Below are 12,966 nucleotides of genomic sequence, written 5' to 3' on the forward strand. Positions count from 1 at the left end.
GTGCCGACACGGCGTCGGCAGATCGTGGCTAATGAGAAAGTAACGACAACCGTAAGCATTAAACGCACAGATAATAAAATAACCATTATGTACGTGGGGCTCGGGTAGTGCGTGTCGCAACTCGCAACGCACCGCGTCGGCCACGGCGGACTTTTATGGAAAATTACATTTCCGCCCGAAGCTTCTGGTCAATGGGAATCGCCACGACTCGCTCCAATTTGCTTCTCTTTTTGTTTACCGAGATATAAAAGTCAACTCGAGTTTCTTTATTGTAAACGGTAAATTTCAATCTTGTGTTTAAAGAGCGAATTGAACTCCGAATCAAAAACTGTAAGGGTGTATATGTTCTCTATAAATAAAATTTGTAATACACAAGCGATGCTAGCAATGTTCTCCATTACAATTAATACAGTTTTTGATTTAGAGGATTCATCTTATTTCTTTACAATTCACGATAAAGAAACTCAAGGTGGTCTCGATAAAAAAAGCAGGACAGTATGCTACTCTTGAAACCGTGCAACGTTCGCGATTCAATAAATCTACATACAATAAATATCAATAAATTCGTGGCACCATTTTTAGCTGGATCACCCCATGAAGTTGGGATTCGTGAAACCGGTGCGTGGAGCGTCTGAACTCCATGCTTCTCATAGGTAACCCGGAGCAACCCGTGTGGAACGCGAATATAGATTCCTCGGCGTCTACGCGACGGAGCGAAAATTATCCAACCTTGCGTAACGTTCGTCGGCGATTCGAAATTTGCATTGAAACGCTCGCGAATGACTCTGCAATGTTCCCGTTCGAGGGTGAAAGAAAACTCTGCGGCTGCGGCCGGTTTTTGTCGCACCGGCCGATAACGATAAACCATTATTGCGCCTGCGACACACGTTGACCTTTGCATCCTAGCTCTCCGGCTAAGGCTCCAATAGGCCGGACGACGATTTAAAGAATGCACGAATTATGTACGGGTGCACGGTGCGTGACGCGAATACCTTGTTCCCCGTTTCCGGACGAATTATCGCTGCCTTTATAGACATGCTTTCTCGGCTGCACCGTTAGAATCGACGCGATGATATGTTACGTAAATATTTATGAACCACCCCCTTATCATTAACACACCGTCGCGCGCGAAATGGACGATAGAGGAACAGGAAACGGCACGGAAGGGAATGATGACAGCGATGCAACCGGTGACCGAATGTCTCAGTGAATCACAGTAATTTTCGGACATTTTTAAAAGGATTAGGAAATTAGAACAATTAGTTTTCTATCAAAAATTCGACTGTCTCGGATTTACAGAGAAAACACTAAAGGTTGTACAGTGTTTCATCGATAAATGTCCCAAATGTCTGGCCGACAATTGTCCCAGAACTATCACCACTCCTGCGAGGTGTACCCCCTTGAGGGGCCGAGAAGTATGACATCATACGACTCGGATATATCGGTGAGACCACACTAATCCAATGATAAAACTTCTATATTTTTCATTATTTTTCTATGGAACTTTCGCCAACATATTTGTGGCATTTTTCTAATGAAAATGGTACCAAATATGATATAATTCCGATCATATTGACTTGTGTAATGGACGATGAAATCTCTTTCTTTCCCATACGTTGTCCTTCTTTGCGTCGAAAACTTTCATCGTTCATTACACGAATAAATATAATTGGAATTATATCGTATTTTTGGTATCATTTTCATTATAAAAATGCCACGAATATGTTGGTCAAAGTCCCATCAATAAATAATGAAAAATAAAGAAGTTTTGTTATTGGATTAGTTATGTTTACACTTCTCGGCGACCGAGGCCTCTCGAGCTCCGTTGTCCTTTTCTACGTTCGGCAAAAGTCAAGGAATAGTATCCCTGGCGGATAATTGTCCTGGGCAGACCCGTCTGTATTCTACAATTACATTTACTTTTTCCAAAGAACCAGTGTGCAGTCAACTTTTAAAGAGTATCTATTTAATCGTATACTCCACTTCCATGAACATATCGAGTACTACATCAATGCCCATAATAGTCACACAAGTTGAAAACACCAATTTATTTAATAATAGAAAAATAAAAATGACAATTTTTATTGTGACAATGATTTTCGTGACACTTCCGCGCCTCGTAAATCCTACTAGAATTCAGTTTACTTAATAGATTGTAGTCGATTTAATTCTGTACGTTCAATTGTTTAATGGATTGTAGTCAAAATTAACTTTCAAGTGAAAAGATTATTTCGGTCATGTAAGACCGACATGGGGCACTCAATGTGTTAAAAATTCGATACTCTTTGAACGTAGCTTTCGCGCGACTGCGCCCACGAAAAGCAGCGGTCAACGAGCATGCCCGCTGATGTCAACGTACGCCAACTAAAGAACAGGATCATTCGACAGGAAGTACTATCTTTATACACCGAATTTCAATCAGACGGAACTCTCGACCGGCTGTCTCGCGACCCGTATCCGGTCAACGATCGATCGGACGATTGTGGTGGAAACACGTCGCCGCTTACTAACTAGCTTACTGACTAACGTTACCAGTAAGAAAATGGATAACGATGTCGATATGAACGCGGGAAATTTTCCTAGAATCTAAAAGAGGTACACGTCACAGTCTTCCTCGCAAGATGTTACGAAAATTCTACGCATTTCTATCTGTACGAGTAAAACTGTTGGCACAATTAATAACAGACATAATTGTTACAAGACAAAATTTAATAGTTGGTGAAGACGGTAAAAATTGAAGCTTTTGGTCATTCACCTTCCTCATTTATTAGTAGACTGCGGATCTTTATGCAAAATAAAAATTTCTTGCCTGAATTGCACAGCAGATTGTAGTGAAATAGAAATTTAGATTTTCTTCCTTATTATGTTTAATAGGTTGAAAATAATATAATAGTATGTTTAAATTTTCCAAATATTTTCGCTATTTTAAATTACACCTACTCCTTTTTGTCATAAATGCATACAATCCGCAGTCTATTTATTAGATTGTCATCTATTGGTTTGGCAATAAAGTAATTTCGGTATTTTGAGGTGAAACAAAACCCAATTTTTTTTTGTTCAAGCAATGAACTAATGATGTTGACCTGAAATCGGACTTGGATCAGTTTTTTGCCGATAAGGACCACAAGTTTTATGAGCGCGGAATTGTGAAGAAAAGAACACGTCGAACAAAAAAAGTTGGGTTTTATTTCACCCTTAAAATACCGAAATTACTTTATTGTTAACGCAATATATTGACGAGCTTTTTCTAGCATTGTATTTTTCAGCCGAATTGTCCTCGAAAGTGTGATCCCACTCCCTGCCTATCTTCCATAGAAATATGAATGCCAGCGTTCTTAGAATTTCACCATTACTCCGTTGCCACAAGAATACGGCATATACGAGAATAATTTCGGGGGTTGTCGGACGTCTGGAATTAAATTACACGATTACCGTGGCAATTCGTCAGCTTATGGTGTAATTCGATGCGTGACATCACGCTGATGCCCGCCGACATGCGGGATATGAATCCGTCGAGCGGGACAGAGTTCATCGTCTCCTTGGAACGTGGAAACTCATCGATGGAACCGTGCTCACAATGATAACGAAGGTTTATGAGGAGATCAAAAGAAACGTCGGAAGGAGATAAATGTCACTAGTATGCTTGTAAATCTTGCGGGTAGATTGTTATTCAATTTAGAATCATTGACACGCCATCATTTACACGCTAAAGATGTACGAATGCATTTTTAACTACAACCCCCGCCCCCTCCTTCCCTTAAAGAAGACAAAATCTGATATAATCTGCGTTCGGCGTATCAACATAAAGATCAGCATAAGAAACATACAGAATTTCTACGAACTCGTGAAATAAAAATCAAAACAAAGATGAAACCGTACCAGCTACCTAAAACGCGACACTCCGCTATTTTTAGTTTCGTAGATATACATATGATAACGAATAAGAAGATAGGTGACACATGTCCCTCAATGCAGGGTTAATGTCGCTTACTAACGTCGCTTAATAACCATAGCAGTTGAAGAACCGACGTAAAACAATCAATCAAAAAAGAGTTAATGCAATCAGAGAAACTCAACAACTTTGCTGCAGGTAACATCGACGATACTGATGTTACGGACAAAGTCTTATCTCTGCTACACATCTATGTATTGTTTTCATTTCAGTTTTCTAGAATAATGTTTAATTGAAGCTCTCCAGACCCTGAAATGGGTCCATTTCGAATAGAAGCGTTGCTACTACTACTATGTATCAGGTTGGAAAGAAAGTTCTCGCGGTTTTTAACTATTAAATTCAAATGCAAAACCGTAAGAACTTTCTTTCCAAGCTAATACTATCACAACGGGTGCTGTTGATTTTCGATAACCCGATTGATCCATTTCGTTTTCGTGCAAGTCGCACACCGAACACTGTTACGATTGTTAGATCGAATAGAACGGCGGGGGGGATAGAGGTTAGCGCGATTCGGAACCGAGGCACAGTTACGATTTTTCGCGCCATTGGGGCGCGCCGCGATGCGGTCATCATAGAATAATACAGCTGATAAATTTTTTTCCCCGATAACAATTCTTTTCAACAGAATGGAGGGCGATAAGCAGGCGCCTGTGATGGCGCACGGCGTACACAAGCTTCCCACTACTGTGCTTGATTTAACGCCGACTCTGTCTTTCGACTGCCATATAATTTCGCGCACGGAACAATGTGCATTTTTCCCAACTCTTTCTCGAATCTAAACACAAAGCGCACGCGGGGTTCCAACTTTCTAAATAAAGTAAAACGCTGATGATTTACTCGTTGAATTAATTGTCTACGAAAGCCGCTGCTGCTTGTATCACAGTTTCCGTTTCAAGCGAGCGAATCGGACAGCAGAAAGTGTTAACAATGCGGGCGTTCGATCGATTAACTTGACATTATCGTGTATCAGGCATGTATAAATAGCGCTAACCGAGGGTGGACCATTATCTCGCAAAGCCTCGAACAAAAGTCCACGATTTCGCTGAAGTCTCGTTCACGAAAGGCCAACTGTCGCGGATATCGTCTTACACGACGCTGCGCGGCAAAGACTCGAGAACGGATCCCGTTCACGGAAACCTAAAACATTCCTGTGCCACTGCTGTTTCAAGCATGCTTCTGAAACGAATTTTCCAGGTTTTCGGGTGCGGCTATAAATCAGGCAAACCGCCTCGAAGGCGTGAGAAAGTTTTCCCCGAAAAATAACGTCGTCCAGGCCTGGCCCGGCCCGGTCCGACTCGACAGTCGACAGTACGCAGCCGCGCTCACTCATCGAGTGCTCGTAATTAAGTGCATAACGAGGCTTGTTTACACGGAGTCCGGTCCTCATAATCTCCAGAGCCGCTTAGTCTGCCGTTTTAATCGGACTCTTCTCGGAACGGAATTTATGGCACGCCCATGGTGTACAATAGCACGGAGTTGCGTCTCGTCATGCCTCGCGATGCTTTCGATGGAATCTTCGACGTTCGCTCATGATTGCTCGTAATAACCAACTGTTTCGGATCGGAGAAACTGGCGAATATTCCGATGAATGACCATTACTCGCGCCTCCAAGATTGATACACGCTCGAACATAACAATAATTTAGCACCAACGGAATACGGGATCAAATCAGTGGGCAATTAAATTATTTACGCTCAGAGGCGGGCATTATTTGGCGAAACAAATATTTCAAATACTATTTAATATTTTAGATTTCACTTTGCTTAAAGAAAAATAGTATTTTAAATAAGATATACAACTCCGAAAATAAAATATTTCTATTTTAACAAACTGAACCTCAAAATAAAATATTTCTATTTCAACGATTTGATCCACAAAATTATTTCTATCTTAGCAACCAGCAACACGAAATGAAATATTTTACTTTTTGCATTGTTATAATACTCTGGAAAACCGCATAAACATACAGTCTATCCTATCGTTGAGAAACGATTTACACTGATAAATGTATTGAATGCGACCATTACTTACAGCAATAATATTTTGAATTGAAATTGAAAATAAAGACAAAAAATACAAATATTTTCAATATTCTTCAAATAAAATACTATTTTCAAAAATTACTGCCTCAAATAGATTATTTTAGTTTCAAAAATTACTGCATCAAATAAAATATTTTATTTTTCAAGTTGTACACACACTTTAAATTAAATAGGATTATATTTACTATTTACTATTTTAAAAAAATATACTGTTTTGTACTATTCTGTCGAAGACGAAAAATTTGGGTGCAATGAATATATTGGCATAGAACTTTATCTTCGAATATGGACGAATAATGCCATCAGTCACATATGGCTGACATGACAGTGAATATGTTAAAAACTCGGTTACAATTGCGTTGGCCAGACGATGCCGTAGAATCCGCGATCGATGTTATATTATATTACAAAACGTCTTCTAAAATAAATGTAGCTGTAGCCACAGCAAGGATCGTGGTTCTGGATGTTTTCTCTCCGGCTAAGGTTTCGAGCGTCGTGTTTCGCGAGGCGGTTAGACACGTTTACACGCGTGAGGGTGAAAATGTCAGGCATTTACCACGCGATCGCCGCGGTTTCTCTCACCTTTGCGACCGCGTATGCACTGCGCCTCTTTCGGCGAGGCCGGTTCGCGTAATAAATACTCTTCCGTGACAAGACCATGCGGTCGAAAACACGGGAACCCCTTATCGATCGGTATCGACGATGCCGCGACCGTACGATGCTCCGAATGCCGACAAAACCCCCCTTCTTTCCTCTGCGCCCGGCTACGAACCGAGCTGATTAAGCATCGGAGAGAGCGCGGTCTTAAAAGGCTTAAAAAGAACCCTGGCCGTTTAATCGGCTCGGCCAGATGACTCAATTTAAACAACCCGGCGACGAATCGTTCGTGGAAAAAATCCGATTCACGATTACTTGCGCGAGGCACGTCGTTCGGGACACGTACGGCTTTCACGTGAGCTTGTCAAATTTCACCTGTTCGCGGAAGGGTTGATCGGCCGGCTAGAATGCCGAGGCTATTGTCCGCGAAATTGTACGTGTATCTCTCGCTCACCTTTGTTGTCGCAGACGTCGCACAGAACCATCTCTGGGTTGATGAACGGGCTCGCGTGTGCATCCGACCGCGTGGTCACGCCTGCACTGAGACACTTTATCAGAGGAACGCCGGTCGTCGGACGACAACGCCGTGACGAAGAGGAAGACAACGCGGAGGAACGCCGCGTACGTATCGACCGAGTTCAATAACGCGTAACCGGGCTTGTTCGAGGACCGCGTGTCTCCGAAGGAGGATTGGGAAGCAGGGGGATGGAAAAGCTGAGGAACGAAGCGAGGAAACGAGCAGCTATAGCACAGCACGCGAGAAGCACGGGTTATGTATCTCTCTTCAAGGGAAAGGATCGCGGTGGAGGATGTTGAAGAAGAGCAACGGGGGGAGGAAGGGAATTACATCGACACGCGAATTTCACAGGCGCGATAGCGTCGATTACTGTTAGCGGTTTGACAGCTAGGTTTGCACTGGAGAGCAACATACGCCTGTCTCAACGGGGACACGATGGGTCTGCGAGCTGTTGGAGGGGCGAAGAGGATCCTGCGTTTCATTGTACGCACACCATGGCCCACCATGGAGGGGCAGAAAGGACGCCGGGATCAATATTAGGGCGTAGACTCAAGGGCAAGGGCCGTCACCGCCTATAGATACATATACTGATATACATATACGCCGCACCATGCGTGATTCTCTCCTGCGGTAAGGAAAACCGAGGATATTTTTGGGCCCATCGTCACAATGTATCGATGCACCGATCGCACGATTGATCGCGCAATTGATCGCACGATCGATCGCTCGTGGAATCCTTATCGAGACCGTGGGCTATTGTGTTTCGAAGTTATCTGAGGCCTTCCGGTGGCCGGAGGACAATTTGTAATCTTCGCACGGCCGTGCAGATGGTAACCTCTGCGGTTTTCGCGCGGTGTGTTTCGATTGTCAATAGACGGTTACGTTGTTGGGGAAAAATGTAGGTGTGTTGGCCTTCCGTCGCGCATCCCGAGGACAAATGATAAAAGCAAGCAGTCGGTGATTAGTAGAAATAGATATTAAAGACCCACGGATAAATATATGTACCCACAGAGCACGATACAGCTGAAGGTTCACTATCTAGAAATTCAATAATTCTATAAATCCAAAAATTCGTTGAATGAAATAATAATCAACATAACGTAATTACGTAGCAACTGGAAAATGAAATAGCTGAACAGAAGAATGTAAGAGATAATCGAAATAACTCTGCGGCACATCTGTGTTTCGTATTGACGTTGCGCATTCCATGCGAGCGCGAAGGAAGAAACCTGCGGGCGAGAAAACCCGAAGCGGAGAAAACCCGCCCGGGGAAAACCGTGGAAAGTAGGCAATTTCTTTTCTTTTCATACGGTTCCAAGAGCGTCGACATTTCATAAATATTTAACGCTCCTTGCGTTCCCCGTAACCGTGACGCAAGATGAAACGTACGCAAGACCCGTTGAACGATTAACACAGCTTTTTGCGTAACCATTTTTCTGAATCTCAGCCGCGCAAATCGAATGCAGGAGAAACAATTACGTACCGCGATGCGCAAGACTCGGGAGAAGTAAGTACATAATGGGCAAACAGCATTTCAAAACGCATTCAAATGACAAATAAATTACCAACTTGCGGCCGCACAATCAAAAAAATGTTTTACTATTGTATCAATTTGATACGCGAGGGACACATTAAGCTGTAATAAAAATGACGGACGGATGAGAGTCCAATAAATTATTTTTAGAAAAGTATACAGTCTAACGTCTACAGAAAATACCAGAGCTTTTGCGTACACAAGTACGATATTATCATAGTTGATAACGTCCGAGAGAATATGTAGACCCTTCAGCGCCTCTTCTCCGAGAAGGCGGATCCGAGCCCCCGCTATCTTTCCCTTTCCCTTTCAGCGTTACAAGTGTGCCTGAAACTGTAACGCGATAAAACTTTTTCGAGGAGGTACGCCGCGGCGCTGGTAAACGTTTTCGTGCACCTATCTGATACATGGCAGACACGTAAGCAGGGAGATAGAGTAAATCCACGTGTACGAAGATAAGCACTAAACCGAGCGCCCCTCCGAAAGACAGAGAAGAACGAGAACGATCGGGGATTACGTAGACCGAGACGTTCGCCGTCTCGGGACTTTCATCGCGGAATCAAGGTGAATGATCGCGATCGACGAGGAGTGAAATTAGATGGTTCGAGACCGGTGGCGTGAGAATCGAGAAAATCGGCTCCGGCTATGCGGAGGAAACGACCGTGCGTCATGCCAGAATCATTCGCAGCCGCGATTTCAAGCTGGCAGCAACTCGAGTCTCTGGATTTCCGTTGACAGCGTGTCGCGGGCCATTTCTCGACGGGTCGTAAAAAACACCGAAGCGACGAGACGATTGTAGAAAGGCTTGAACAGTTGCAGTTTACGCTTGATCCCGCTGTTAGGATGTGAAGAGGGCAGGCAGAGAGCATGTGCCTGTTCCTCCAGGCAAATCCATATGTCGGGACTGTCGGGACATATGCTAGGGAAGCGGTGTACCCTGACCTGCGCCAGTAACACGCTCGAGAGAGGGAGCATTGGAAAGTCTACGCATAGGGGTGCTTTAGGGCAAGGGATTAATGGCCACGTCGGTTGTAATTTTAAACACCTCGGCAAACGTGGCTAATCCAATCTACCGGCTTATGAAACGCACCCTTTAAACCGACCGAAGAGCCTACGCGCCGCCGCCGCCGCCGTCGGGGGTCATCGAAATGGCCAACAGAAATTCCAATAAATCTCACTTAACGCCAGGCCACGGTGTGCGCCCGTGTGCGTTAATCAGCCTTTTACACGCGCGTGAACGCTCGCTCTCCCCGGAGCATTGAGACATCGTCTCCGTGGGTCGAATGGAATGCCTATGTGGTCGTGAGTCCGACGGTAATCAAGCACTTCGGATCTTTTGATTCGATCAGATTTCCCAAATCCCAAAGTCGAACTCGGAGATTTTAGTTTCGATTTGCAGGATTGAACCGTTTGCCAAGTAATTAAGCAGCCCTCCCTGATCCATTTCCCCTCACTCGACGCTAACGAAAGTTTGGCTGGCTCACCTTTCTTCTGATCCTCGCTATCCGAATGCAGCTCGACGTCGTGCAGCCTCATGGATTGCACGAATCCTCTCCAGTGACTCCGCGATCTCCCCCGCTCGTTCAAATCGGACTTCAGGTCGGCCAGCTGTTTGTCGGACTCCTTCAGCAATCCGTCCAAGATATCCGGCCTGTCGAGCTCCCTGGTCTTCCTTCTCGTGACTTCGCTAGCGTCGACGACGTTCGGGCGATCCTTGACGTTCGACGTGTCAACTTCGTCTCTCCCGACGCCTCGAGAGCTTTCCTCGCTACCGTTTCTACCGATATCGTCTCTGATCCTGTTCACGTCACAGCTCAGTCTGCTCCTCGACTCTTTTCTTCTCCGTACGGGAGGACGCGGCTGCGTTTCTTCCGTCGGGATTTTTTCCTTCGCTTGTTTGGAATCCGCGCCGACGCTGCTCTTCTGAGCTGTCGTTTTACTTGGCACCCTGCCGTTCGCTTCCTTCGACACTTTATTCGAGGAACCGTTCTTGGGGTTGTTACAGCGATCCTTCAACGACTCTCGATTAGTTCGCGACGCCTCCAGCAGCTTCTGAGCCAGTAATCTCGTCTTATTGATTTCCGTCCCCGTTCGCTTCTCCTGCTTCTCGGACTCGTTCTTCTTCTCAACTCTTTTCTCACTGGACCTCACCATTGTCCGCGGGGGACCGTCCGACGCCTGAAACATTTGTTGTATCTTCAGTATGTCCGATCGGATCTTCGCCGAATTCGACAACTCGGTCTTCTTGTTCGCGGTTGAGTACTTCGAGTCGGGCTTCGCGGAGATCCTGGGACACCTCTGCGCCGGCGGAGTGTTTCTGAGTCTCTCCAGATCTTTCAGGTCGGCTAGCATCGAGCTGGGCGTCCTGGCGTTTCTAGGGGAACTATCGACGGCTATGGTTCGCGGCCGGTCTCGCTCCTTACGGCCGATCTTCTCCATCGGTATCAGAGCCGGATCGACGAACACGGTGTCTCGTATCTGACTGATGTTACGCAGCCTCGGCGCGCCGACCTTCAGCCCGGTCGTCCTCATAATGACCTTCTCCACGGTCTCGATGTCCCTTTCACGGCCCAAACGTCTTTCTTCGATCAATTTGGCTCGTTGAACGTCGATTGCCGACACAAACGGCCCGCGATACACCGGACTGTTCACAGGGCCGGCGGATCGTGTGTTGGACATATGATTGTTCGGCCTGCTGGCGCGCAATGGCGAAATCCTGACCAATTTCGGCGCATCCCGAGGATCGTCCGTTTGCAAAGTGCCCCTGTACACCATCTTCGGAGGTTCTGTTCACTACTGCAGTCCAGCAATCATCAAGAAGTCATCCTCGGTGGTATGTCTCCGGTCTGAAAAAAGAGGGATTCAGTCTATTAATGGAAGCCCACTGGTGCCTGCGTGTACGCGCGTATCCTACTTAAAGGCGTATTTAAAACGCGAGCCGTGGAGATGTAGATCATCGTCTTCCGCTTCCCGTATCTAAAGAGGGGATGCGTAGCTAGTGGCGCGGTAGAAACAGATTCGTTTCCGTGTGCCGATCGTAACTAAAACCTCGCATCCGCTTGAAAAAGTTCGACTCTTAGATGCTTGGTCGTGTCTATTATATTCTTCAAACCTTGATCCAACTTATTGCGATAGTTTTAACTGACAAATAATTCGACGACACTGAACGCTTGGGATCAGTGTTCGAGTCTTTCGCATTGAACAATTACTGGAGAAATCAAAAGTAAACAATGCATTGTTGTTTAAAAATTAATGAAAATACAGTAATTCAATACAAGTACGCGCGGATAAGTATGAAAGAACTAATTGAATATAAGAGCGACAGGGAGCCACGAGTATATCTACGGACCAATACTTGCTTTGTACTGCAACGATGATCATTAGCACTATATTTACGATCGTTAGCACTGCAGCGATTATTAGCATTATAACGATCACTGACGCCATTATGACGCGATGCACGCATTTATTTGTATAGTACTTTTACCTTCTCGGTTTTTACAGCGAGAATTACATTTCATGCATTATAATGAAGACTACTTTCAGACGTAGCCGGCCAGTTGAGGTGTAGAAAACAACTCTTTTCCTCTTTTTCGTCTCGTTTAGTAAGCCTAGCGTTACAAATTGAATACGTTTATGTTTCCGCTCGTGAACGACGACGCGACGCACAGTGCGCCGAAACGCCTGTTTCTTGGACAAAATTCAATAACTTTTGTTCTGTTTACGATAGAGACATGAAACAAGGTGGGTTTTTTTTATTTATATGTATTGAAAGCAATCTCAATATGATATTATTATAAATATAGCAATTTATTTAAACATTGAGAAACGATATTTATAAACAAAATTTTGTTTTATTTATTCAGTTCTTCCGAAACTGAAACTTCGTTTTAAATTAAATTTTTTTCATAAATAACAACTGATCGGAATTGTAGAAGAAATACTAAAAGTTGCATTATACAACTTCTTTGTGTGGGCCAATATTGAAAATTTCACGAATACGTTTTGTAGATCTGTGTCAATTGAACATATTCTGAAAATTTCGTCAAAATCGGTTGATGCAAGAAAAAAAACGACAGGTATTGAAAGATGTAAGAATTCTTAGATGTAGGCCGAAAATCGTTAGAATCTGCAATTGTTACCATCTTTAAACGTTTGTAGCTCATTGCAACGTCGACCGATATTGACGAAATTTGACTAAGCAGTGACTTTCTCGATTTTTTTCAATGGTTCGGCGCACTGTGCGACGGTTGCATTCGGAGTTCTCCCATCGAGTCCCCGATACACCCGGATAAAAGGAGCTTTGCCCCGCATATTTCCCGAT

At 44.4% G+C, this 12,966-nt stretch overlaps 1 protein-coding gene across 1 annotated transcript in view; it reads right to left on the reverse strand.

Annotated features, from left to right (window-relative positions):
• Nucleotides 1–12,966, reverse strand: part of LOC143207168 (uncharacterized) — a 30,417-nt gene that overhangs the window by 15,913 nt on the left and 1,538 nt on the right. The window contains exon 2 of the mRNA XM_076420330.1: nt 10,127–11,488. Coding sequence (XP_076276445.1) covers nt 10,127–11,417 — 1,291 coding nt within the window. The 5' untranslated portion in view covers nt 11,418–11,488. The remainder of the gene's footprint in view (nt 1–10,126; nt 11,489–12,966) is intronic.

Source organism: Lasioglossum baleicum, chromosome 3, assembly GCF_051020765.1.
Source record: "Lasioglossum baleicum chromosome 3, iyLasBale1, whole genome shotgun sequence".
Taxonomy (NCBI): domain Eukaryota; kingdom Metazoa; phylum Arthropoda; class Insecta; order Hymenoptera; family Halictidae; genus Lasioglossum; species Lasioglossum baleicum.